We start from the raw sequence: 27070 nt of genomic DNA on the forward strand, positions 1-27070 counted from the left end.
TAACTAAGTTATGGGATTTGGAAAATGTGACAGCCCCACCTCACCCTAAGGCGAACCAAAGGGTTCGGCGGACCGCCTGCCCAACTCTCGCTGGGAATCAGTCATACCTCAATCACATCCGAAATAAAATCATAAGAAAGAAACATAAAAACTTAAAGTAAAACTTATATACATTTCTATCTCAAAAGGGAGTACAGACTCAAATATACAAAGGTTCTCAATTCATTATACATCCAACCCGTGCCAAGCGTTAGGGCGAGAACCATTACAAAAATTTAAAGAGCTAGACTAGACTAGCCTATACAAAGCTCTCGTCCTTGCTCGCCATCCTCTATTAAGGAAAACAAAATTAAAGGAATGACCTAAAAGCTCAGTGAGGGCCCGAACACATAATCAAATAATAAGTCAAATGATAAGTTAAGAAACATTTACAATGAAAAGCGATAATAACACATTCATTAAAAGAATACGTGCTCACAAGGAGCCATTCATTCATTCATTCTCCTTTCGTTCCCTTATTCCTCCAATCATTTGAAAATGCATTTTGATAAATAAAACCCCCCATTTGCATTGACATTCGTTCGTTCATTTCATTCACCCCCTCTTGGTCGTTGGTCAGGCTCCACCAAACTACAATATAATACTCGAGTATACCAAACGTTCACCCAGGGTCACCATATCGCCCGACCTAGTCCGTTTCTGACTCGAGTCAATCGGTAACGAAGGGCAGGGCCCAATTCAGCCAAAAGGCTTACATTCATGCACAAGTAACGTTTCAATCATTGAATCATTGAAAATTTTACATTCATTTAAGTCGAGTGCGATAAAGTACACACTCGCCTAGAAAACTCGTTTTGGCAATCATTGAAAGCACTTAACACATTATCAAACGATAACACAAGCAATAAAGTCAAGGAAAATATACAAACAAGGAACACTCACCTCTTTACGTAAAATAACGTCCAAAATATCCTTTCGAATAACACCCTCAATCACCAAAGAACCCTAATAGTAATCAAAAGAACACATTATGCTTCAACCATAAAAATCTAAGTGATTCAAAGAGAATCCAAATACGTACTAGTGCAATACATAAATATGAGTTTTAAGGTGAGAAGTGTATATTTAGATTAGAGGACATTAGTAACTAAGAGTTTTCATAAATCAAACACAAAGCCATACCAAAAAGGTTTTTAGAAAATTTCATTGAAAATAAATTAATAGTGCCACTTCAAAATACGGCCGGATATGAAAAGACTGTTGTTCAAATTTTCGTAAAGCTCTTCGTTTGGTCCGAAACTAACTCATATGCAAAGAAATAACGTATAACAAGTGTCTTGGGTAAAATCATATGAAAAGAAAGCTAAACAAACCCTAATAATAACCAAGAGAAAATATTACAGTTAAACCCTCAAAGTTTAGGTGAACCAAAGAAAATCCGAATATTTACTTGTACAAAGTATAAATATAGTTTTGAAAATGAAAAGAGTACATCTACCTAGCCCTCGGGTGCAAATTTGGGCAGCACGCCCTTTGTATTTACCTATTTTCCAGCCATTTATAACTTCATTTTTTTTCCTCAATCAGTCCCAAAGTCATACACAATGTAAGCTCATTATAATAGCCGTTCAATAGGCTCAGAGTCATACAAGTACAAAATCAAGTTGGAACATGTGCGGAAATGAAGTTTGCGTCAAGAAATAAAAGACAGATTTGGTGTTATTTTGCGTAACGGAAACAGCCGAGGTTACGCTTTATTGGATTGAGGTGTAATTTATACTGTTTCGAAAGTAAGATAGAGAGCTACAACTTTGATGAAGACCACTCAATCCAGTTCGTAGTGTATCTAGGTCAAAATTTCGAATTACAGAACCAGAATCTCACAAACAGGTCAGTTAACCATACTATACGTAAACGATAATAACTCAGGCTACCAAAGTCCGATTGAGGCATTTCTAGTGGCGTTGGAAAGCTAAGACATAATACTGAAACTTTCATGTTTTGGCTAAATACTAGTTCAGTACATATCATGGTGAAAAGACACGACCAGATTGGTGAAATATTCAAAACTGATCACTGGATTCACTTAGGGCATTCAGGGTATTTCAGTCTTTTCACAGGCTATGTTGCTCCGATTGAGCTGAAATTTTTCAGACAACTATAAAACATTATTCTCTACAATTTTCATGTTTTAGGCTAAGCCTAATTCGGCCTCTAACATGGTGAACTAGAACCGGGCAGAACAGGGTATACCTTAACTTCAATTCTGGAAATATGCTACAATCAAGGTATAAATCTCATTGTTAGCGTGAAACCATCACTACTACCTCTTATACCACCTTATATACATCATATACCACCCACACAATAAGTATGATAAGTGAATCATTCAAACCCTAACTCAAATTCATCACCCCCCAACCATCCAAAATCACTTGATATAAGCATTACAAGCACCTTTGAACCACAAATAAACTAACAACGAATCTAGTATTAAAAGTAAAGAGAGATTTCTTGGCAAGATACCTTAAAACCACAATAAGATAGTGGTTTAGTCTTTCCTCCTCCAAAACAACTCCACCAAAACCATCAACCTTCCTAGTTGAGCACTTGTATGGTGTAGTTTCAAATTTAGTTGGCTAAAACTCAAGATTTGAGCAAGTTTGGAAGCAAGAAATTGAAAAGCTCTCTTTTGTTTCTCCCCTCAAGTGAGTCGGCCAAGAAACAAGAAAAATGAAGATATTTTGGGTCAAAATTTGGTTTTTAGTAAAGGTGAAAATGAGGTCAAAGTCCAACCTCCAATGGTTTTGCAACACTTGGCCCTTCTAGTGTTTTCTCTAATTCTTTGGCTTCCAATGGTTACATCATATAACAAACCTCTAATTATCATCTAACACCATATATAATAATAACACTTAGCACAAAAATCACTTAGTCACCAAACTTATATCACACTAGCAGGTCCCACGTCTATAATGCGTTTCAAATTTAACATACACTAAATTATACTAGGAAAATGATTTTGAAACTGTACTTGCTTATAAAAATGCATAGAAATATTAATATTTTAAAGGCAAGTATAAAAATGTAGGCAAAAATAAAATAATGCTTCGAAAATGTGAAAATTTTCAGGTTCTTACAGAAAACGTTTATGACCACTAGCAAATAAAATGCAAGGAAAGGACCACCAGCCATATATTTGGAAAACGTTTATGACTATGAATCTCTTAACAATATCACAGTCTCAAGATTTTAATCAACATTTTCCATTCGGCATTTTAGCTTACTTCATTCAAATACCAGTTTTGCATTCCAAGACCTCTAGCTGTTACTGTTGCCAATTTTTTCTATTCCCTCAAGTCAATTTGTTTTACCTATACATAAATTGTGAGCTCATAAATAGTGTTACCGGTCAATTTTTATCTTCCTTTTGCTTTTCTTATCAAACTTTCACATGGGCGGGCTTACATTTCATTGGATTCAAAGAAAAGTTGCAGAAAAGTAGAGTTGTAGAAGCTCAGCATAACTACATGCCCCCTGTTACAAGGCGTGTTGTGAAGGGTATGATATACTGCATTGCTTTAAAACTTGTTATTGGTTTGGGGGAAAATATTCACAGTTGTTGTACTTTGATCGTATTCGCAGGCTTAAGAGAAAGAGTTTGCTGAGTTCCTGCTCTACACAATTTGGTTGGGGGGAAAACAATCTGGAATTATGCCTTACCAATTACTTCAAGGTAAACTTTTCCCTCATATCTACCACTTTGTTCCAAATATTAGTATGTGTTTTTTGTATTTCATATTGTAAACTTTGGAATGGAATTCATTCTTCCAATTAAGATGTCTAAATCAAGAAAGTCATATACGGAGCATTCATACTTTAATAAGGAGCAAGAAATTGCCTTCATCCTACATTTTGTCAACATGCATGTAAATGGCTAGATTGCCCCCCCACAACATCTCCAGCCACGTTGTTCCTGAAATTCAAAGGCGTCTGAACAGTTTATATGGCACCTCCTTTCGCGAGGACACAATTTGGGGAACATACTATGGTCTAAGAACTCTCATCACAAAGTTGTACATCACGTTCAAAAGGAGAGGCACCGGCATGGGTTGGGATAGTCAGAAATACACTTTCGCTCAGGACGATGCCCGGTGGACTGACTGAGAGCAGGTAAGTCAGTAAATGGACTTACTGCATTTAACAATTTACTTCATTAGTCTAGGACTATAAATCCATCTAACATATTATTTATTTACATTGCCTTCAAATAATTTTAATTTTTTGCTACATTTGTTTACATTAATAGGCACTTCGCACAATTTAGAGACAAATCTTGCTTCATCTATCACATACTCAAGTTAGTGTTTGCGGATGGTGGTGCCACTGGGGACTTTAGTGCTGGATTTGAAGATTCACCTCCTAATTCAGGTTAGGAGAAGGAAATGGAAAATGCTACCAGGGATACGAGGGCCAAGGGTTTGGTTGACTACGACACTTCAGAAGATGAAGTGTAAGTAATTTCCCCGAAGAAAGTGAAATCCAGAAAGGGAAAGGGTAAGTGCAAATTCGGGGACACATCAAAACTCCTTCCGTATCCTTGGCATATCCAAGCATTCATAGGATAGAGTTGATCGCATCTCGGATGGACTGCAGAGCTTTGTAAGCTGGAAAAAGAGCTCTAGTACGATGTCAGTGAGCTCCCCTTTCAAAAATGCTCCTCCCTTTGTGCCAGCACTGTCCGCCTATGAAGTTGTTCTCTGACAACTGTCTTCTCTGAACTTTTCATGAAAAATTCATGTCAAGGTCACCAATATCTTACAAGATGTATAGGATCGTACCATTTCGTTCACTGCCAGATCCGATGATGACCGACTTGAGTTTGCTCAACTTCGGGGCTATCTACCTCTCCAACCAAATAAAGATTAGTAGGATTGTATTGCTATCTTGAAGGGTTCATAGCTCCTATGTAACCTATTGCTTTTTAAAGTTATTAGAATGATTGTAAATTTAGATTGAGCAACATACATTTGTTCTGATCTGTTGATTTTAGAGTTGTAGGTGTTGGCTATTTGTATTTGGAGAATGTTTTCTGGTTTGGACTATTTTCGCTTAGTTGGATTGGCCATTTGTTATCCCGGTCGATTCTACTTCAATTTTTTTAACCAATTTTCTAGTGGCATTTGGTTTAGAATTGTTATTGAGAATATGTTTAGATGCAAATGCAGCTGAATATCGATACAATCCATTTTTATTCGAGCCCGATATTAGACATATGGCATATGATTGACACGTTTCCTTTATTGCTTTTCTTTCAGGCAACATCTTGGCATCTATGTGGGATCTTGCAGACACTACATGGATAATTTCATCAACATGTAGGGTTTTCATGGACAGGGTGGTAACGACGATTACGATGACGACGACGAGGTAGCATATGCTCTATTTGCAATGCTTCTGTTGGTTTTGTTAGACACCAATTCCAATCATCTACGAAGACACAGGATTCGAGACAGTGCTCTAAGCAACGAGCAATGGGTGATCGAGCTCATAAATGGCCATAGCAACAGGATATTCGAGAACATACCCATGGAGGTTACACAGTTCTTGGTGTTATGTGATTTATTGCTACAGCGGGGTTATTAGCAATCACACGCTACATAGAGGATTGACATTCATGAGTCGGTTGCCATTGCCATTGTGTGCCTAAGTCATGATGAACGGCATCAGGTTTTGTCCGAACGCTTCAACATCCCCTAGAAACGGTGGATCGGCATATACATCGCTGCCTAAGGGCCTTAGTGAGATTGGGTTGGGATATACTGAGATTGAGTTGGGATATACTTAGGCCAACCAATTTTTATGCGATTCATCCACGGATTGTGAATAGTGGGAAGTATTGGATGTGGTTTAAGATAACCTTGTTTTAGGTTATGAATAATATAGGTTTGCACATATACCATTTGTAATTTATTATTACTCTCAACAAGATTGTGTTGCGGCATTAAATGGCACTCTTGTCTCAGTTTGGTGCAATGCTCGGGATAGAGAGTGATTTCGAAATAGACATGGTGGATTATCTCAAAATGTTTTAGCGGCTTGCAACCATAACATGAGATTTGTATATGTCTGAGTAGGCTAGGAAGACAGTGCACATTATTCACAGTTACTACAAGATACCTTGCTTGACCCAAATGTAGCATTTCCTATGCTACTGGCTAGTGTGATCCAAAAAATGTCTAACCATGAACGAGGTTAGGTGATCAATGGCAAAAGGAGACACGAATTTCAATTAAACAAGTTCCAATACAATTCCCAATTGTCTACTTTAGTATTAGAGTTAGGAAAGTAAATCATATTTTTTTTCTATTTGAACATTGATGGGCTTGAAATGAATTGGTAATGTGCAGGTAAGTATTATATAGTGGATGCTGCATATACAAATCTACTCGGATTCATGGCTCCATTTCGAGGTGCTCAGGGATCGGCACAGGAGCATGCAACAAAAGTCCTGTTCGACCAATGCCATGCAACAGTTAGAAGCATTATAGAATGGGCGTTCGAAGTTCTGAAGAAGCACTTCCCAATTCTTAAGCGGCAATTGCAGAACTACATGATAGCCGCACAGAATAATATTGTTCTTGCCTGTTGTGCATTGCATAATTTCATGTGGGATCAGGTACCAAACAACCAATATTTTGAGGAAGGATATGCAGTCGGAGCATATGAAGATGGTTTCGAGGAGGGGAACCTAGTCTATGCGCCTCATCCAATTGATATGTCACAACAGGGAATTATTGATTGGAATTAAAATCAGCAGACAATTGCCAATCATGTGTATCTATATCGATAGGAGGTGGACAGGGGATTCATCCATGGACCAAGCAACGCTGTTTTTTTCATGACCAATCTTCATCTGACATGGGAAGACTCATCCATGGACCAGGTAACGTTGTTTTTTCCACGACCAATCTTCATCTGACATGGGAAGACGGACATCATGGTTTAGAATTCTCCTAGTGTAGCTAACAAGTTCACATTTAACAATACTTAAGTTTGTGGTAATGTACTTTGGTTCGAACTTAATGGTAAGGTGGATTGTGTTAAACTATTAGAATTGGTTTCAGCACATATTGATAGCTCCTGCACTTCAAATTGGAAATGTTAATGGGAGTGGCATTAGTATACGTGTTTTGACAAGTTGCTGTCAAAAGTGGTATAATACCCAATTTTCTCATCTTTAGCACCGTTATTCCAATGATTAGCCATAAAATGCCCTAAGTTTGCGGTGTAGGCCAAATGAAAATATATTTGAGCCATAATTTGTCCTTAAAATTCACTGACCCATATTTTGTCGTAGCACCTGTTTTTCAAATAGAGAAAAATGTAGTTTTGGTACCCAAATTTTGACACATGAGCGGTTTTAGTCCCCAAACTTTGGACAAAACAAATTTGGTACCTGAACCTTCAACTTTTGAGCACATTTAGTACCCTTGATGGTTTTTTCCCAAATTGCTATTAGAAAAAGTCACGTGATAGTCATATGTCCTGCCACTATTGTATAAAAAAAATACCAAAAAAATATCAAATGCCATTATAATACTAAGTATTAAGTTTAAGAACTAATAATGTAATAAAAAAACCTAAGGACTAAATAACATCACATGAGTCATTTAAAAAAAAAATAAAAGAACAAGAAAATAATATCTGTGTTCCGTCTCTCTCTCTCTCTCTCTCTCCCCAAAAGAAAACTTAAGAATCGAACTTCAACAAAAATTCAAGGGTTAATTACATTTACCTCCCCTGAGGTGTGACCATATTACCAATCAATCCCTATAATTTGTCCAAATAACGATCTCACCCTTTGAATGATCAAACATTTAACAAAAACCCCCTTAATGCCGAAAATGCCCTTATTGAGGCCATGTTGCATTAAAAAAAGAACATATTTTTATTTTATTAACCTTGAAGCAATCCAAAAAAATAGAAAAAAGTTTTTGCTTATTATTTTATAAAAACTATATCTTTGCTTCTATAAATAGTTTTGAATCAATAATTATTTTAAATCTTAAAAATGAATATTATAAATTAGATAAATTGAAAGAAAAATAAAAAAGAAGCAATTATTTTAAATCCTCAAGTATGGTTCGAATTTGTGGTTCAAGGAATTTGTAGTTCGAATTTGAACCATACTTCTGGAATTAAAATAATTTCTTCTTTTTTTATTTTTCTTTCAATTTTTCTAATTTTTAATATTCATTTTTAAGATTTAAAATAATTATTGATTCAAAACTATTTATGGAAGCAAAGATATGGTTTTTATAAAATAATAAACAAAAACTTTTTTCTATTTTTTTGGATTGCTTCAAGGTTAATAAAATAAAATTACGTTCTTTTTTTAATGCAACATGGTCTCAATGAGGGCATTTTCTGCATTAAGGGGGTTTTTGTTAAATGTTTGATCATTCAAAGAGTGAGACCGTTATTTGAACAAATTACAGGGATTGATTGGTAATATGGTCAAACCTCAGGGGAGGTAAATGTAATTAACCCAAAATTCAAGTTGGGCTCCAAAAATTTGAGAGAACTTGGTAGATTCTAGCAATTTTCAAAGAATCGTTTTCTTGTTCTTTTATTTTTAAATGACTCATGTGAAGTTATTTAGTCCTTAAGTTTTTTTTTTTGTATTAAATTATTAGTTCTCAAACTTAGTATTTAGTATCAGAATAACCTTTGACATTTTTTGGATTTTTTTTTTTATACAAAAGTGGCCGGACATGTGGCTATCACATGACTCTTTCCTATATCAATTTGGAAAAAAATCATCAAGGGTACTAAATGTGCTCAAAAGTTGTAGATTTGTTTTAACCCAAAGTTTGTGGACTAAAATTGCTTTTCTGTCAAAGTTTGGATACCAAAATTGCATTTTTCTCTTTTCAAATACAGCGAAATCCAAGCGTAGGTTTTTTTTTTTAAGCTATGAGTTTTTCATATACAACTAGGGATGGCAATGGGGCGGTGGATCCTTCCCTCACCCCCCGCCCCGTTGTCAAATAACTCCCCCCGCCTCGCTCCCGCCCCGTTTCTCCCGCGGTCCCCCGTGAAGGAAGAATTCAATTTATCATAAATATTTATTTACAATAATACAATTGTAAACAATGTTAAATAAGATTAAAAAACTGTCAAGATGGAAATAAAGTATAACAAGTCAAGTTATATTCAGTGAGGAGAAAAGGAACCGATCGAAATAAAAAAGGGTTAGGACCAAAACAAGTTGGAATTGGATAGCTTAGTTTTTGGGGAGGGGGGCGTTAGAAACAAATCAATAATAATCCAAGAAATTTTTTCAGTTGTTGCGGCGGCAGTTGACACTGACTAGTGTTGTACTTATAAGTAAAGATGCAACTTTAGAAAATTTAGCATTATATATATATACATATATTTTATTGTATGCGGGGACGGGACGAGGGACGGGACGGGTGTATGTTCCCCCCGCCCCGTTTTAAGGCGGGAGAAATATTTTGCCCCCGCCCCATTTCTACACCCACGATGAAATTTGTTAGATTTTTCCTCTCTTTTGTTTTCATTTTAAAATCTGTCCGGTGCGGAGGCTACCTCACTAGAGTCGATAGATGCTTCCTCTAGCTCAGAATTCCTCATTTCGAGTTCAAACTTAATCGCACCTCCTGTCACCAATTTGTTGAGTTCAAACTTAATCGCACCTCCTGTCACCAATTAATTGGATGGTGTTGATTTATGGGTCCCCCTTAGATTAGTCTCTGACTTAATTTGACGATGATTTTCTAGGTGTTTCTAATCTAATTATGTGCGTGTGTGTATTTGCCTCTGGGAAAAAGAGTTCAAAGTTAACCATTACAACTTCAAAGAACATCTATGACCTAGGGTTTTCATTTATTGAGAGCTCTCCTTATTTGGATTCTTCCGCATCAATAATGGGTGAAAGGTATTTGCGAGATGGATTAGGTGATATTTCTCTCCTTTGTCCTTCCCCCAATTAATGGTTTCTTCTCGTTTCTTCTCTAGTAAATTTTGTTTAATGTTTCTTTTCTGGGTTTTCTAGGTGATCCGACGACTCTTTGTGATTGTTTCATACATGTTTTTTTTTTAATTGTTTCATACATGTTTTTTTTTTATTGTTTCATGCATGTTATTTAGTGAATTTGTTATGCAGAGTACTCAATTGCGGTAGTAATGTATATCCTTAACATTAACCTAAGGAAGCCCTTATCTGTTTGATACGCTTTTCTGAAATTAATATCCTTAACAGTTAGCTTTGATTAGATGGCTCAAATGGTTATCTTGATTATTGTGATAAACTCGTGCCCACTAATTGAAGTTGTGCCTATTCCTCAAATGATGCAGGGTTATTGTTTTCTGTTTCAAAAAATGACATGCAAAATCTTTTTCTTTTGTTCTGGGGTTTCTTATATCAATGTTTTCCCTTGAATTTATCAAGAGAGCTTGCTTATGGATATTGGCATACAAGTTCCAATAACGGAAATTTTTCTATTGCTGTTACATTGTTTAGATTTTGAGAGGGAGAAAAGTGTTTACTTAGGTGGAATGACTAGGTCAAATGGATATTGAACTCGATCTGCTGGTAAAAGATCAAGCTACAAGCATAAGAAAGCCTTTGGTAAATTGATGAATTCAGATGATAGGATTAGTAATTTGCTGAACTCGATACTCTGTTCCATTCTGTCTTTTCTTCCATGAAAAAAAGTTGTGGCAACCAGCATTTTATCAGGATGATGGAAGTTTCTGTGGACTGAAAGTCCCTAGTTCTCATTTTGAAGGTTTCGATGTGTATTGTAGCCATAGTGAATGCTTCATTAAAAAGATGAAAGTTGTGAAGTTTGTTGACAGGGTTTTGCTTCTCAGTGATGTGCAATCACTACATAAGTTCTGTCTGAAGTGGGAATTTGACTGTGATATCTTCAACATGAATAGATGGGTCACCCCTGCAATTGCTTGTAATGTTCAAGTGCTTGATGTCTCTCTTTATTGTCTTGATGTATGGTATAAATTGCCTAGGAGCCTCTATACTTGGGAAACACTGGAACTTCTTGAATTATCCAATCATATTGTCATCAAAGTTCCAAATTTCGTCTGTCTTCCTAGGCTTGTTACCCTGAACCGTTGAATTTGAATCCAATGATTCTGTTCAGAAGCTTATAGCTGGCTGTGCAGTATTAAAATGCTTACATATCAAAAGAGATGTTTGTCCTGATGTGGTTATTATTGCAATATCATCTCCTGTTCTAGAAAGACTTTAACTACGTTTTCATGCGGATTGTGTATAAAATCCTGATTTCCACTATAAGCTCGAGATAAATGCCCCTGCCCATGAGTACCTGTATCTGGAAGATTTAGTGACTACAGACTTCATAGTTGGAAGCCTTACCTCCTTAGTAGAAGCATATGTTGATGTTGTTTTATTCTTCACTCTCCCTTACTGCAATTGAGCTGTTAAACTACTTCAAGCACTTCATCATGTGAAGATTCTGACAGTTTCATTTGACGCCAGTAAGGTGAAGCTACTGGTTCTAATTCTCATTGAGCCTATAAATAGTTATAATACCATATGGTGCACAAAGAACTTAAGTAAGGAAATTGAACAATTGTCTTGTATGCTTTAGTACTTAGTTGCATATCAGAGCTCAAATCCATGACAAGTTGAATGGTTTTTCTGTAGTCTCTTAACGGAGCGACTTACCCTTTGTCAACAAAGTTTGAGAGATTAACCTCATTGATGGTACAAGTTGGATGCTGTGGGTGGAAATTTCTGCCAGATTTGCTTGAGAGCTCCACTAACTTACATTTCTTTCAAACTTTTTAAGGTCAGCTTATGGCCCTCTTATGTCGAGAGTGAAAGAGAATCATAGAATGTAAAAGGAGTAATGCTGTTAAGACTTTGATTGTACTTTTAGTGGAGTGTATTGAATAGTTGTTTTTGTTGTAATTAGCTTTAGGAATGTTGAGAAACACATAGTGGATGCTGGAGGGTTCCTAAGCAAGTTCCCAGTTGGTTGCTGTCAAGTCTCAGAGAAATTTTTATTCGGAATTTTACTGGCCTCAAAGATGAGCTTTCAACAACAGGGTATCTTCTGAATCATGGAAGAGCCCTCAAAAAAATAAAGCTACATTCTGGTCTACCTCCGAATGACATCAAGGAAAAGTTCCGCTTAAGAGGATATCAATCTTCCCCAGAAAGTCATCTACATGTGTGATTGAATTTGCTTGAGATGGCTTCAATGATCGTGGCCGTTGAGCTTTTCCCATGGGTGATGTAATTAAGGCAGAATCAAGGTTTAATTTCTCGATGTTAAATGCATTTGAAGTTGGGTGCACAAATATGTTCTGCTGTGCTGCTTACTCATTAAAGGATGCAATCTATGCAAATAAAGTAGCTTGCTATCATTGTTTTGGCAATGAGGAATTTTGTTGGTCCTTTATGTTTGAACTTTCTTTACGAACTCTCCTTTTGTGCTCTTCAACAAACATTGTTCATTTGGTGTTGTTTATGACATGATTGTACAAGTTTTGGACTTTGCATGGCAGTCTTACTCCATTAGAAGCTAGTTGCATAGAGATTGCTTTTCAATTTGTACTTGGCAGAATTATTAGATATAATGTTATCTGCAGTTTCAACGTTTGACAGCATTATTTCATGATTATGTCATTCATTTGACTACTGCCTTATTATCCTCAATTATTTGTCAGGTTGATTTTTTTTATGATGTCCCTGCTGCCTTTGGATTCTTTTGCCGAGAATATTCTCAAACTTTGGTGCAGGATATGCCCTTCAACAAGATGTTGCCATTTCAGCATATTGGATGTGAATGACTTGTTTCCTCTCCTTTCTCTGGTTGCTGCATTGATAGGCTAAATATGTAAATTTAAACTGGATGGTACTGAAAAGGTTTTTCTTGTCCAGCTACTCCTAAACCTTATTGTTTAGTCATCATAGAAGAGGTGCCCTTTGACGTTTTGTGACAGATTGAGTTTTCTGAAAGCTTGAGTCAACCCTGGCATTTGAAAGGTCTATCATTCTTCACCTATGGCTAGTCCTTGTCTAACATATCAGTCATGTGACTCTGCAAGAGAGGAATAAAAGGGCAAAATAAATCTTAAGTTCCTGTGCACCCGTCCTAAGATAACATTTGCTTCAATACGTGTATGTGTCTTTCCTCCCTTATATTTGCTTCAATCTGTGGCTTTGAGTAGAGGTGTGTAGGGGAGGGACATTGCATCATGTCAGCAAGTTACTGTCTGCAGAATAGAAGTATGTGTTAGATGAGGCTGCATGAATTGATGGAGCTCGCATAATAGTCCGTATACAAGAAAGTTGGAGCTTAACATAGAACTGGTTTGTTATTATGAAAGCTTGATTAAGATGAATATTGATGGAACAGCAGTAACCACTTCTTGAATTGGAGACTTTGAAGTTCATCTTGGTATCAGCTTACTTTTGTCATGAAAACAAAAGGTCAAAAAAATTAAAGTTTACAGCAACCTTGTGGTTCTCTGAAGTGGATTTATCCTATTTAAGCAATATGTTTCTCTAAATTGTGCCGGAAACAGATTCATCTCTGATTCTTAATGATGTATGCGGAAAGCATTCAACTTATGCTGGTTAATTTGTGCATACTGCCGTTTGCACTTTGATACTTTTATCCTTGTACATCGAAAATCCAGTGCATCTCAGATGTACCCTTGAAATTATTTTGCTTTCCTTTCTTTGGTATCAAATATTTGCTGTCCACGCTAGCAGTATTGTGGATAACCTTCTTGTGACTCATTTTCTTGTCCTTCTAACTGGCATTGAAGTATCTGAACTTTTAAGGACAACCATATGCATATCAGTTTTGCCGAGAACCATTAGTCTAATTGAGATGATTGAGAGCCCAATAACTAGGAGTCTTAAATTCATTTCCCTCATTCCTCCTTCCGGCTTCTTATTTTTCACCCCTTTCCTGCTTAAAATATTTGAAAAAAAATGTTTCAAGAAAACATATACAAACACACACATCAATTTTCATCTGCCTTGAAACTACCTTTACATTGCACAAATAGTGAAGAAAGGGAAAATCTTCAAGTGGGGTGGTGCAATAAGAGGAACTAGCTCATTAGTTGATGATTTCTTGAGCCATTTTTTTTTTTTTTTGCTGGTTCTTGATTTAATGATTTTTGGAATGAATCAAAATGTAGTTTTGATCTATTATTGTGGAGAGAAAAAGAAAGTGGGGATAATTAGGGCCATGCTGTCAGAGAGCCAAAAGTAGGTAACATTTGCTTTCAGGGGGTGTCCTATTGTGCTTTTGGTTTTGCTAGCACATGCAGTTGTTGTACGTATTTTGATTTTTTTCTTACATCTTTTTATTCTAGATCTACAAAGACTGGCTAAAAACAAGGCAGTTGGTTTTCTTTGCTAGAATGATTGATATACTTTTATGATTAGTACTAGAGTTGATCAACATTTCTTATGGTGGTTGGCTGTACATTATTTCTTTGGATTGCTGGAGAGAGACAAATAAAGCAAAAGTAGGTGGAGAATCTTAATCATAGAAAAAGACAGTCAAAAATGTTCATGTACATTTGGCACAGATAGGTGTTTGCATTTTTTTTAACCTCTGAACGGGAATTTGCATATCCAATTCATTAGAGTTATGCAGACCATATGATCATTATATTTAGATGAACTGTTAGTTCTGCTCATGTCAACTTTTCTTCCATAATTGATGATTGTAATTGAGATAGATAAGTGAGGCTACAGGTTTCTGTTCATTACCTATGGCATGAGATACACATGAATGTTTAGGCTTGTCTTTTGGGAAGGTAACTTTCGTACTTGACTTTTGCTACCTTCTCCCTACTGTGGCATGTATATTGGTTGGAGTAGTGTGTTGTGGTGAGATTCGTTTCATCTTTTGATGCAGTTTTCCTTCTCCATTTTTAATTCAATGGGTTGTTTATTGAGAAATTTTGAAGGTGTACCAGGATTTTGCTCCTGTCATTTGAGACTAAGTGAGGAATGGTTTGCCCAGAGTCCAATAAATCTAAGAGGATGATACCTAGTAACTTTATCTCTTTCCCTTTTTTTTTTTCCAGATAATAGGTGAAATCATATCTTTTCTTTTTCTGTATATCCAAATCTAGAATCTTTGAAGCCATCAACATAGTGATTTACTGTTCAAACTTATATATATGTATCAAATGAGATTTCACTTTATTCATCTGTTGCGCTACTCATAGGTGACAATTAAAATCAGATTGCTTGGAGATTATGACCTATGTGTGTAAAATATGCCTCTAATCAGCTTCCATCTTAGAGAAATATATTATAGCATTTTCGATTTTTTCTATTACAGAATTTTATGATCACATAAACTTTCAAATTTAAAACACACTTATTTTGTGCTTTCAGTTTATTGATTGATCTGAACTGTAGATCCTAATAATTTTTTTTTGGTTTAGTCCCTGGATTTGGGTAGGGCATTAGTAGGGAGGTTTTGGAACTCAGGCATTAATGGCAGCAAAGGCAGTAATCTTCCCATTTTCCTTACAGTTTATCTATCGTCTTTTGCATTTGATACTATCATAATTTGTTCCAATTTCATATTTCATTCTTTTTTTTTTATTTTTTAAATTCTACTTTCTTACTTGCCTTTGATTGGTGATTTGATGTTTTGATTTCGGGTTTCCAAGTTGGCAAAGGGTAATACGATCTCCTGTTTTATTCCAGTGGTTTGAGTTTCAGATGTTTATCTATTTATATTATATGGTGCATGCTCTGATTTGTGGTCTTTACATGAATTTTTGCCTTCATTGGGCCATTCCACAGTTCTATTATGGAATTGATATAGTCATAGGGAACTTGTTTTTTTGGCGGTCATACCCATGCCCAATCTTTAATTTGGTTGAAGCAGATTAAATTGTGAACTCTTGTGCATAAGTCATTTTCGTTTGGGAACCTTACTTCAGAAGAAGCACCGTTTCCTTAACTAATTTACATTCATGAAAACCTATTGTCATATTTGTAAGCAGAGGCCTAAAGAAATAAAAACAAATCCAGGGAGTGAAATATAGATTTACTTGTGTGGAATACTAGAACTGTATGGGAAGTAGGGCCTTTTTCTTCCCTGTGCTCCTTAGCATTAGAGATGCGAAATTCGTGCAGCATGCACAAGGGTCCTTTGAAGGATACTTGCTGTCTGAGTTAAAATAATTTATGTTGCTGTTTATGAAGAACTTTTTTTTAGTCTTCCATGCTTAGTGTGAATGGTAATCTGTCGATTCAATTGACAATTTAAGATCAGCAGGCATGGTATGCAAGGTTCATTTGTCTAAGTTATCAAATTACATAAACAAAGATGTTAATGGACATACCAAGTTATACATGGTCAAGGTCAAATGCTTAGGTTAGGACTTGGTAAATGCATAAAATCATCTATCTTATTACTGAGGTATAACCAAACTTTCCTTTCAGTGAGTTATCTGCATTGTCTTTGAAATAGTTCAATAAATGGTCAACCTGATTGCTTAGAATTTCCAGTTGGTTAAGATAAGCCCCAGGTCTATTAAGAATATCATATGCTGAAGAATTCTTCTAGCATCTACGGGCAACTTAAAGCATGCAATTTCGGCAAAGACAAAAAAATTAAGTAAAAGAAGTTAAACCTCGAGAAAGGAATACTACAACTATAAGTGCTTCACTAATAACGTCATGAAAAATAAGTGAGCATGAGAAAAACATCAGTAGTACTGTCTTTGAAAGACATGTCTCACATAAAAGAAAAAGATGTGTCCACACGGCCTAGGGTACATGAGGAATTAGGAAGATACAATTTGATTGGTGCATGGATATAAAGCTTACTATATTTTCTTTTATCATATACTAATTTCTACAAAAATTTGTATTTAGTTCTTTGCAATAATTTGTACAAAAAGAAGAAAAAAGATTTCTTTGGAGTCAATCGACTAATTTCTATGTATTTGAGTTTCCCTGAGTTTCAGTTCAATAATTTGTATCCCATTTGAAAAATGTGTGCAATGAATTTGGAAGGAGGAGCCAGTATTGCTAATGAAGTCTAGCGACAGGGTCGTAAAGCTGAGAAGCCAACTGAAAAGAAGATTTTTGTGAAGCCTAATAGCCAACCAGTTGGATCTTGAAGAATTTAAGAAAGGAAAAAACAAGCATGACCCTGATCCTCTTTGTATAGATTTTGTACATAAAAAACTCTCTTGTTTTTTTTTTTTTTTTTGCTTTCAGTTTCTAATAGATGACTGTTATCATTTTTGTAGCAGACTTGGTGATCACATGTATTTCGAATTTGAGATAAATGAAAGTTTGAGAGCAATCCTGATTCATAGGCTTTTCAAACTACATTATTAGTTTTAATTCATGGCTTGGTTGTTTTCTACTACAAACTATGTATGTATGAATTCCTGCTATGTAATTTATAGTTTATGTCTCTCTTTCCCTGACGTTAGCTGTACATTTTATTGCTGTTATATATATGTTGTTGAAGCATAAGATTTGTAAATTGTTGATTTTTTGATATCGAACAATTATGGACCAATATCTCCCATATCATATCTAGCCAGCTTTGGTACATCCTCAAGAAAAAATCTGGGCATCCACGAAAACTAGTTGAGAATAAACATGCCACACGTCAGTGTGTACATGTTTGTGTGTGTGCGCGCGCGCGTTTGTTTTTTCCCTTTGAAACTGATATGCTGTCACAAGAACTAAAGTATTGAAAAAGAAAAGCAACAAAATCTTAATTTGCTAGTTGTGTTGGTTTGTCTCCTGATCTCCTTTCATCACATAAAAAAAAGACAAATATTATCTATCTTTCATCAACTCTTTTTCTATCTTTTCTATTCACCTCCTTCACCTTTTTCACTTTGTCGTGGAGTTGTGAATAAAAAGGTTATAAAACACAAAATTTTGAAAATCGGTCTCAAGTAATTATAAAAATCATGTATTTATTTTTGAAGGAAATGATTGTTTTATTAGTATATTCTAGTATGTCATATTATTTTTAATTATTATGTGAATATTATGTTATGTTTATTTTTAGCTGAAAAATTATAAACATATTATACGCTATCTTTATCCCATTGAAAGTGATTCTTGGCTTCGCCACTGAATGCTAGAGACTAAAGTTCAATGTTACAAATTGATATTTCTTATGGTTGAAAATGACATTGTTTTGAAAATAGTAATTTACCCTCATTTTGTTTTGAAAATAGTAATTAACCCTCGTTTTGTTTACAATTTGCCACCCATCATGTATAGACCAAAATGTACGAAATAATTCTTTAGTTCAATCATTAACTTCCATCCGTAATATAGCCTATGCCAAGAAAGAGATGTCTTAATAAAATTTATAAAGTCCATAACAACCGTCGGTGGAAAAAAGGGATGGATTGAGTGGTACAGAAGAATGAAGCATAAGTGAGACGTTTCGAATTTGAAACATATCAACTATATTTAAAAAAAAGAAAGAAAGAAAGAAGGAAAAGAAAAGAAAAATCAACGATGAACAACCTGAGCTTAGAACATGTTTATACTAAATAAAAGATTATTTTGAGAATGTAGTTAACCCTTTTTTATTTCCAATTTGCCTTTGGTAGGCTATCATCAATAGGCCTAACGTAATAATTCTTTAGTTCACTCATTTAACTATTCAAAAGCCTAGGGTACGAATATAAAATGGCAAAAAAACAAAAGTCAGTGAGCCACCACCAACTCGTTGACTTTTGGTCTCAGCCACTGTACATTTTTTCAACTCTTTCTCACCTTAAAAGCTGCAAATTGGGTTCCCCAATCTCAGAAATATCAAATTCTCTCTTACTCTCAAATATAGACCTGATGGCGGATGCACTGCTTGGTTCCACTGTACAAGTTCTAGTGGAGAAGGCAATAAACATGGCTTCAGAACAAATTGGCCTGTTTGTTGGCTTCAAGAACAATTTGGAGAAACTGAAGTATGGGCTGACTCTGATCCAGCCTGTCCTTCATGATGCAGAGGAAAAACAGGTGACCCAAGAGTTCGTGAAGCGCTGGTTGGAGAAGCTTGAAGCTGTGGCTTTTGATGCTGGTAATCTGTTGGATGACATAAACTATGAAATGATTCGACGCAGAGTTGAGATCCAAAACCAAATGAACAAGAAGGTATGCTTCTTCTTCTTCTCACTCTCCAGTCCAATTGCATTTCGTTGCAATTTAATGGCCAACAAAATTCAGCAAATCAATATGGACTTGAATAGAATCAATGAAGGAGCAATGAACTTTAGCCTCCAGTCACAGATTGGAGCTAGAGATGTTCCTGCTCTTTCTCCTCCTAGTGGAGAAGGATTTGTGAAGAACAGCGAGATTGACTCTGTTACCATTGATACGAGTTTCATTGGTAGAGGTGATGATGTCTCAGCAATAGTAACACAATTGACTGCCACGAGTAGCAATGAAACTCTCTCAGTTCTTCCTTTAGTAGGAATGGGCGGGATAGGGAAGACCACCTTGGCTCGAAAAGTTTTCAATGAACTAAAGATTGACATACATTTTGACAAAAAAATATGGGTTTGTGTGTCAGATGATTTCAATGTCAATAGGTTTTTTGATTTGATTCTAGAATCATTGCAAGTCCAAAAGCCTGAAGTTGAGGGTAGGGAAGCCAAGTTGAAACAACTTAAGAAGTTATTGGATGGAAAAAAGTTTCTACTAGTCCTAGATGATGTATGGAATGAGAAGCTCACACTGTGGAATGAGTTTCTTGGTGCACTAAAAGGTACTAGCCCATCCATGGGGAGTTGGATTCTTCTGACTCGTAAGCAACCAGTGGCAAACATCACAAGAATTTCTTCTCCTCCTTGTGCCTTGAAACAATTATTAGATGATAAATGTTGGCTCATTCTCAAAGAAATTGCATTTGGAGTTTGGGAACTGCTGAATGGGTTGCAAGATATAGGGTTCAAGATTGCGCAAAGATGCCGAGACTTACCATGGGCTGCATGTGTTCTTGGTGGCATGCTGCTTAACAAGGGAATAGATGAATGGCAGAACTTAGAGATTGGGCTTCAAAGTTTAGGTGGAGATGAAAATAGTGATGTTGCTAAAATTTTGAAGCTGAGCTTTGATCGTCTTCCATATCCATCTCTTAAAAAGTGTTTTGCATATTGTACAATTTATTCCAAGGATTTTCAAATGGAAAGGAGTCAACTAATCCGACTTTGGATGGCAGAAGGATTTCTTCATTCAAATCAAAGAAACAATATGCGTATGGAGGAAGTTGGTAACATGTATTTTATGATTTTGCTGGATAGTAACTTGTTTCAAGATGCAGAAAAGGATGATTATGGGAATGTTTTGAATTGCAAAATGCATGATCTTGTGCATGATATGGTGCAATTCATTTCCAAATTTAGAACAACAAGTTTGAAAGAGTCAGCAGGAGTTGATTACCTCGAGAAGACTTTTCCCATTAGGTATCTTGCAATGGGGAGAAGTGGTGGAGAAGAAATATCATTTCTATTGAATGAGAGTTTCGGGTACACAACAACATTATTTTTATTGGAGAACAAATCAAATAATGATGGTTTGACCTCATTTTTGACTTGCTTGCGATTGCTAAATTTAACTTCATCGCATGCCAAGGAGCTACCTAAATCAATTGGCAAGTTGTCTCATTTAAGGTACCTCGATTCATCAAATACTCCAATAGAAACTTTGTTGGACTCTCTTTGTAAACTTTACAACCTGCAAGAGTTCGTGATTGTGAATCATTGACAAAGTTTCCAAACAATTTCAAGAATTTGGTGAATTTGAGGCACTTTGATATTTTCTCTAAGGATGAATTAAGTGATCTAATGCCTCTTGAAATCGGACAACTGCATTCTCTCCAAACATTGCCCTTTTTCCAAACAATTCTGAGTGGTCCAAGATCTCCCAAATTCCTGAAATTTACATTGATGGGCTGCAAATCAGAGGCTAATCTCCATCTGAAGTTTATTAATTGAAGCTACTCGGTAATCCTCTGTGCTACTAACACATTTTTGTCTATTAATTTTTGCTTCTTCTATCCATCAAATGATAGCAGTAATGTATTGATAAAGTTTATTAATTGCATCTCAATGGTGCAGCCTAACTTTTGCTGAATAACTGTTGCAAACCATCTTTTCTTGGTCCTATCAATTTCTGCTCTCCAGGTAACCTCTCCATTTATGTATGTATGTATTTTCATTTTCCCCAGAGCTTCCACTTTCCAGATATTCAGTTGTGGTTTACTACCATTTTTACTTCCTCCAATATTTGTATCTTCCAACATGTTCAAGAATTAACATTGTTTGAAACTTGGTTTTCGAGATAAATTTTGTAAGACCATAGCTGGAATTTATTGCAATATGGTCGCAAAACATAATTGTCCTATCTTACATGGTTATCCACAAAAAATTTTTCTGCTATCAAAATTTATGTTATATGATGAGAAAGGTAACAAGCTGCACATTATTACCAACGCAAATTTCGAAATTTTGTAGTTCTTAGTGGGTGGTGTAAACTTTCCCAATTCAGAGCCGCGAATTAGGCTAGTTTTTCAGCATATCCACCATGCATTTTTTTATCAAATTCTACTTTTGCTTGAGCACTTAGTGCATATGTTATATATTGATCTTGTTATCTCAATCTGTGTTTTTAGTTGCATTGTCGATTGTTTTATTTAATTGTTAATTCAGTTCTGGACTTATACTCAGTACTGAAAGTTTCAGACTGGTAAAGCCTTGCCTTTTGCTCAAACAAATTACTAGACTGAGAGAAATAATAGCGGTACTCAAAGGCAAAAGGTTTTCAGTTTCTTTTAGCATCTATGCACTCAGCCAAGGGTATGCATGTTGTCAGATTGTAATGACTGAACTGACGATGAAAGTAGCAAAGTGATAATGTTTAAGCTTTAAGATTGTTTTACATGAGAATGATCATGGAGAAGCTTGGCGAGTCATACAATTATAGATACTTAAGCGTGTCTTTCTAGTAAAAGATTTGTAGTTAATGAGCAATGTGATAATATTTTCAAGTCATACAAGTAATGGAAAGTTTTCCATTAAGCTGAGGAATTCCACCTATTAGCTGAAACCAAGAGCTTTTTCCTCAAAGTACTGAACTTTTTTTCCCTGTTAAAAAATGCACTTCATAAAGTAAGCTTAACTCACTATGCTTATGAGATTTTGAACTTTTTGATCCAATGTCACTTTTTTGGAGCAAAGCGTAGCAGTACTGGGAGATTGCTAGCCTTTTAAAGTAATGAACTTAAAAAAGGTCAATATTTCAAGTGATTAGTATAACACACTTTGGTCCTTAAATTGTTCTGAACTTAGATCGAGGCCATTGACCAGTTAATTGTTGGAGCTTTTGATTAATTGTTGTGGATCACTATTTTGCATTGTCTGACAAAGTATTTGATAATCATCGTTTTTTTTTAGTCTGCTTTTATTTTTATTTCTTTTTCAATTTATGATCTTTTATTTACACGGCAACAGATATATTTGATCAAAAGTCTTCAGCTATCATGGTTTCCTGTTAAATGGTGATGCAGATAAATGGCTCCACATTCTTGGACTTGCAAAAATGAGGGGCTGTTTGCTTAGCGAGAGCTTTCTAGCTTCAAATAGATCCATCAGGTCACTCCCAAAAGGATCTCTTTCTCCTTCTTTATACAGAGACAGTTTAGGTAGAATTCAGCATTCCTGTAATTCTTTTTCTTTTGCTCTATTCAATTATTGTGCAGCTTCTGATGTAGTGGAATCTTTTCCTATGTTGTAGGCAGTGCCAAGTTTGGTTTTAGAGTACATGATGAACCATGTGTAAACACACATGGTATAGTATAGAAAGTTGTGGGTGTAATAGATTTTCTTGAGGCTTAGAGCTCTCCAGCATGCTACAACGAAGATTATTTGGGTCATCTGCGGGGATTCTCATGCATGAGGTAATACTCCTCTTTCTGATGAAAATTTATGATTCAGGAAAAATTTATCTGACTTTCAAGGACAATTTAAAGGAGTAATGATGTGAATTTCTGCATAATCTCATTCACAAGCATCAAGAATGCTTATTCTTTTGTAAACCCATCTTCAGACCCCCACCCCCCAAAGGCACCACTTTTGTATTTGGGTTGGCTATGGGGATTCTCATGCATGAGGTAACACACCTCTTTCTGATGAAAAATTTATGATTCAGGAAAACTTTGTCCAACTTCAAATACAATTTAAAGGAGGAATGATATGAAATTCTGCATAATCATCTTCACAAGCATCAGGAATACTTCTTCTTTTGAAAATCCATCTTCAGACTCTCTCCCCATTAGGTACCACCTTTTGTCTTCCTCTTGGGCAACAAATCCATCATTTTCTGACATGAATGGAACCATAATTAGCAACTCTTTCAGTTATTAGTGCCTTAAATATCAAGAAATAGTGAAGCTTGTCGGATGATTGAATAATCAAGTAGTGCCTTGAAGCAGTTGCTTGATATATTGTCCAATTAGAGCTACTTGGCATAATAATAGGTAATTTGCTATTTGTATTTCACTGGGTACGGAGTGATTTGTAGCTGGTCCTTGATATTTCTTGATATTCTCGTTAGCAAACCAGAATATCTTAGTTGTGGAGTTCTTATTCTCTAATGAATTATTATGTGTCTGTTGAGCAATGTTATTTGGGAGGTTACATTCTTTTATGTTGTAAATTTTCAGATGCAACCCTGCTTTCTTATACAGTTTTTTGAGTGCTAGAAACCTAATGAATGGTCTGAAAACATCCTTCAAAGTTTTCTTGTATACAAAAAGCTGTTATGTGCATGAGCTGTTGGCTCAATCTGATGGGGCAAATTCTCTAATTCAAGGCTATTACAAGGTTGATGGAAAAGATGCCATGGTTAATACTCTGTCTTTGCTCATCTCATAAAGTTCTCCAGCCTAGCACGAGATATTGCTAATTGTGAGTCTTAGAAATGAATCAGGTTAATGGATTATGGAGAAAGTTAAAATTTTAATGTAGGAGAGGTAGAGTTCAACGCTGGGGTATACATGGAAATCTTGATTCATATCATTGAACCAGGAAGTGTTCTGAGAGGAAGGATCAACCTTGTTGGTAAGTACAGTTCATGTGGATGGCTGTCTGCTGGTGAAAGAGAGTGTCCATTTCTTGTAAGGGGAACCTGTTATGAAAAATACTTGGTGAGTTATTTTTCCTCTTCAAAAATTCAAATTCCTTTTGTAAACATGCTGAAATTAGAAAAATAAATAAAGATATGCATAAATAAATGAAAATGAAGAAAATGAACCACCTCAATTTATTCCTGCTTGTTACTACAAATAAAAAGGTCAATTTTGAAAATCAGCTATAAGGGCGATATGTAACTTCATCATATATAATCACCACGCATGCCTGATGAAATAAATGATGCCCATTATCTTCATTAAGTTGCTTCGTGGGAAGAAATAGCAAGAATATGCTATTAATTATCAAGAAACATCATTTGTCGAGATTAGTATTTGTAGTCTCTCGCAAATTCATTGTTTTCAATTATTTAGTGAATTCTTACAAAATTCAAGAATGTAAGGACTATTCCTATTGAAACAGGCTGCCTTATCATCTTAGAGGGATTTTAATAAGATTTAGAGTCCAGATACATTGCTTAGATAGTTTGATACCTAAGATATGAAGTTTGAGTATGCCCATATTGCAGGTTCAAAAGGTTTTCTAGTGTTAGTTACCTGATTTTGATCTGATGCGTGGCAGACTTGGTGCACCTAAAACACTCAGATGCTAGGTTCCACCTAAGGAACAAAGTCAATTTTAATAACTTGGAAATAGGTGACCTTAATTTAGCTAGTTACTTACACTCTTTTATCTTTTTTTTTTTCCCAACTTCTCAATGAAAAAATTTACCATTGCATTCCTTTAAGAGCTTAGTATTGATTTATGTTGTTATTCTCTAAGAACCATATTTTGCTGATTGTTTTTGTGCTGTACTTTCTTGTATTTGTTGCATTTTGGACTCAGCACAGCTTGCATAAAATTTGTAACATGAAATTCAAAATGCTGTTGACTGAGGCCTGATGGTAGTTCACTTTTTTTTCCTCGCAAAACTCTTTTCACACAGAAAAGGCATGGCATTTCTTGAGGAACATTTGCTATATTATCTGAAAATATGCAATGAGGATATGACTCCCAAGATTTAGGTCTTTACTTGGCCTAGTTCAAGTCATCCTCTGCAGTTGCACTAGAAAAAGTAAGCAGAGAACTTTTGTAGTTGGAGCAATCTATTTGGGCTCTTCCAAAAGGAAGACTCTTGCACTTTAATTGCACACAGAGAAGGCTAAGTTACAATTCAGCATGACTGTAATCCATTCTACATTGGTTTATTCTCATTGTGCAGCTACAAATCCGATGCCATTTCTTCCTCTGGTCATAGGCAATTCTAAGTCTAATTTGAGAGTCTGCAATCACAATGGTTAGTCCATTGGAAGTATACTCGAGGCTGCCAGTGATAAGATTTTCTTGAGGCCTTGAGCTCTCCAAGAATCTGCATGAAACATGATTCTGGCTGCCTACAGGGATTCTCGTAAATGAGGTACACTTCTCTATGTGTTTTGAATATTCTAATTGAAGGAAATTTATCTGATTTTCACGACTTCTGCTGATTTCTTTGTGCTTTTGATTGAGTTTCATAATTAGTAGAGTCAAAAAGATCTTCACAGACTGCTGTTTATTTTAAACTTGTATGAAATTGTTAAGCTTTCTCCCATTGTTTACAAGGTGAAGAACAGAGCTATGGATTAGGCCAATGTACATGGGAAAGCTACTGGTTGGATTTTAAGTCAAGGTATGTCCTTGCTCTCATAATCATTGATATTTTTTTCTACTGGTTGGATTTTAAGTCAAGGTATGTCCTTGCTCTCATAATCATGGATATACTTCCTGGATCTGCAGCTTCCATTTTCTGAAGTGTACTTATATTGTACATAACCTATGATTTTCGAAAGGCCCTGCATTTTCTGGAATGTACTTATATTGCACTTGACCTAATGATTTTCAAAATGCTTGTGGCCTTGCAGAAACAGAATTTGTTTCATTCAAACGACAAATGCTGCTAACGAGGCTTGTCAGCCCTTTTAAGGAAACATAGCGTGGTTTTTTCAAGAGGCTTTCATCTGTTGAAGGATTCTAAGTTGGCACATCTGAAAAAGCTTGAGTTGTAACCCTCCTAACAATCCATCAGAAGCCTACCAATAGGATGCGTATCTTCTCATCTAAAGGGAAGGTGCTGTAACACGAGTAGCTGCCCCAACATTGAATGGTGCAAGCATTACCGGATTCCCTGCTTTGAGATTGATCACATTCTAACTGGACGCTAGGTTGTCAAAATTTGCTCGAATCCTCGGAAAATTCCTGTCTACGCCTATAATTATTTTAAGCGATGCTGCAGACCATAATTTTGTTGGATAACCATAAGATTTAAGTTTATAATTCTATTGTTTCCCAAGTTAGCCATAAGATTGAATTCATAATTCCATGTTTCTGGTATATAGTCTTATTATTTGGAAGTTTATCTTCAGCTAACGGGCCGTTAGTGAAAATATGCAACTTTGGAAGTGGGGAAAAATGGGTTGGGTGATGAAGTGGGAGGGATTATAAGTATGAGATCCTAGGCTCAAGATCTCTCACTTACAAAATAATAACATGCTGCTTACAAACTTAATCATGCCCGAACATCTTCAAGCTCGTGTACCACTGCAGTGACAGCATTTAATGCACGTTCTCCAATCATTGAACGAGAGGACATTTCTTTCAATGAAGCTCAACGGTTTGATAATGAGTTGTGTAACAATGAAGTTGATGTTCCCAACAGATGTAACATAGATGATCCCAAAGTGAAAGGACTTGGAACATGCTAATTACAGACCTGATGGTGATATGCAAACTTTGAGCTAAGACAAGCAGGAAGATGGAATTTCAAGCAGCTGTTGATGGTCAAGTACCATATACA

At 35.7% G+C, this 27070-nt stretch overlaps 1 protein-coding gene and 1 long non-coding RNA gene across 19 annotated transcripts; both read left to right on the forward strand.

Moving 5' to 3' along the window:
- The first annotated feature begins 9434 nt into the window (after positions 1-9434).
- LOC113727266 (uncharacterized) lies at positions 9435-17391 on the forward strand. Of its 2 annotated transcripts, XR_011839422.1 has the most exons (4): positions 9435-9984; positions 11717-12330; positions 12745-14859; positions 17087-17391. It is a non-coding gene; the product is annotated as an uncharacterized lncRNA (long non-coding RNA). The 2 variants fall into 2 exon arrangements; XR_003457756.2 differs by lacking the exons at positions 12745-14859; positions 17087-17391 and having other exon boundaries at positions 11717-12569.
- Positions 17392-18840: 1449 nt separating this feature from the next.
- On the forward strand, positions 18841-26643 carry LOC113727268 (putative disease resistance protein RGA1). 17 transcript variants are annotated; one of them, XM_072075836.1, is made up of 9 exons: positions 18841-21054; positions 21169-21234; positions 22617-22751; positions 22844-23006; positions 23258-23384; positions 24136-24254; positions 25460-25654; positions 25840-25906; positions 26139-26643. In XM_072075836.1, the coding sequence occupies exon 1, from the start codon at positions 18902-18904 to the stop codon at positions 20813-20815; it is 1914 nt and encodes a 637-aa protein (XP_071931937.1). In that variant the 5' UTR covers positions 18841-18901; the 3' UTR covers positions 20816-21054; positions 21169-21234; positions 22617-22751; positions 22844-23006; positions 23258-23384; positions 24136-24254; positions 25460-25654; positions 25840-25906; positions 26139-26643. The 17 variants fall into 17 exon arrangements, with proteins under 17 accessions (XP_071931937.1, XP_071931928.1, XP_071931935.1 ...); XM_072075827.1 differs by lacking the exon at positions 23258-23384 and adding an exon at positions 25184-25312 and having other exon boundaries at positions 23772-24254; XM_072075834.1 differs by lacking the exon at positions 23258-23384 and adding an exon at positions 23772-24015.
- The last annotated feature ends 427 nt before the right edge of the window (positions 26644-27070 follow it).

Source organism: Coffea arabica, chromosome 2c, assembly GCF_036785885.1.
Source record: "Coffea arabica cultivar ET-39 chromosome 2c, Coffea Arabica ET-39 HiFi, whole genome shotgun sequence".
Classification (NCBI taxonomy): Eukaryota; Viridiplantae; Streptophyta; class Magnoliopsida; order Gentianales; family Rubiaceae; genus Coffea; species Coffea arabica.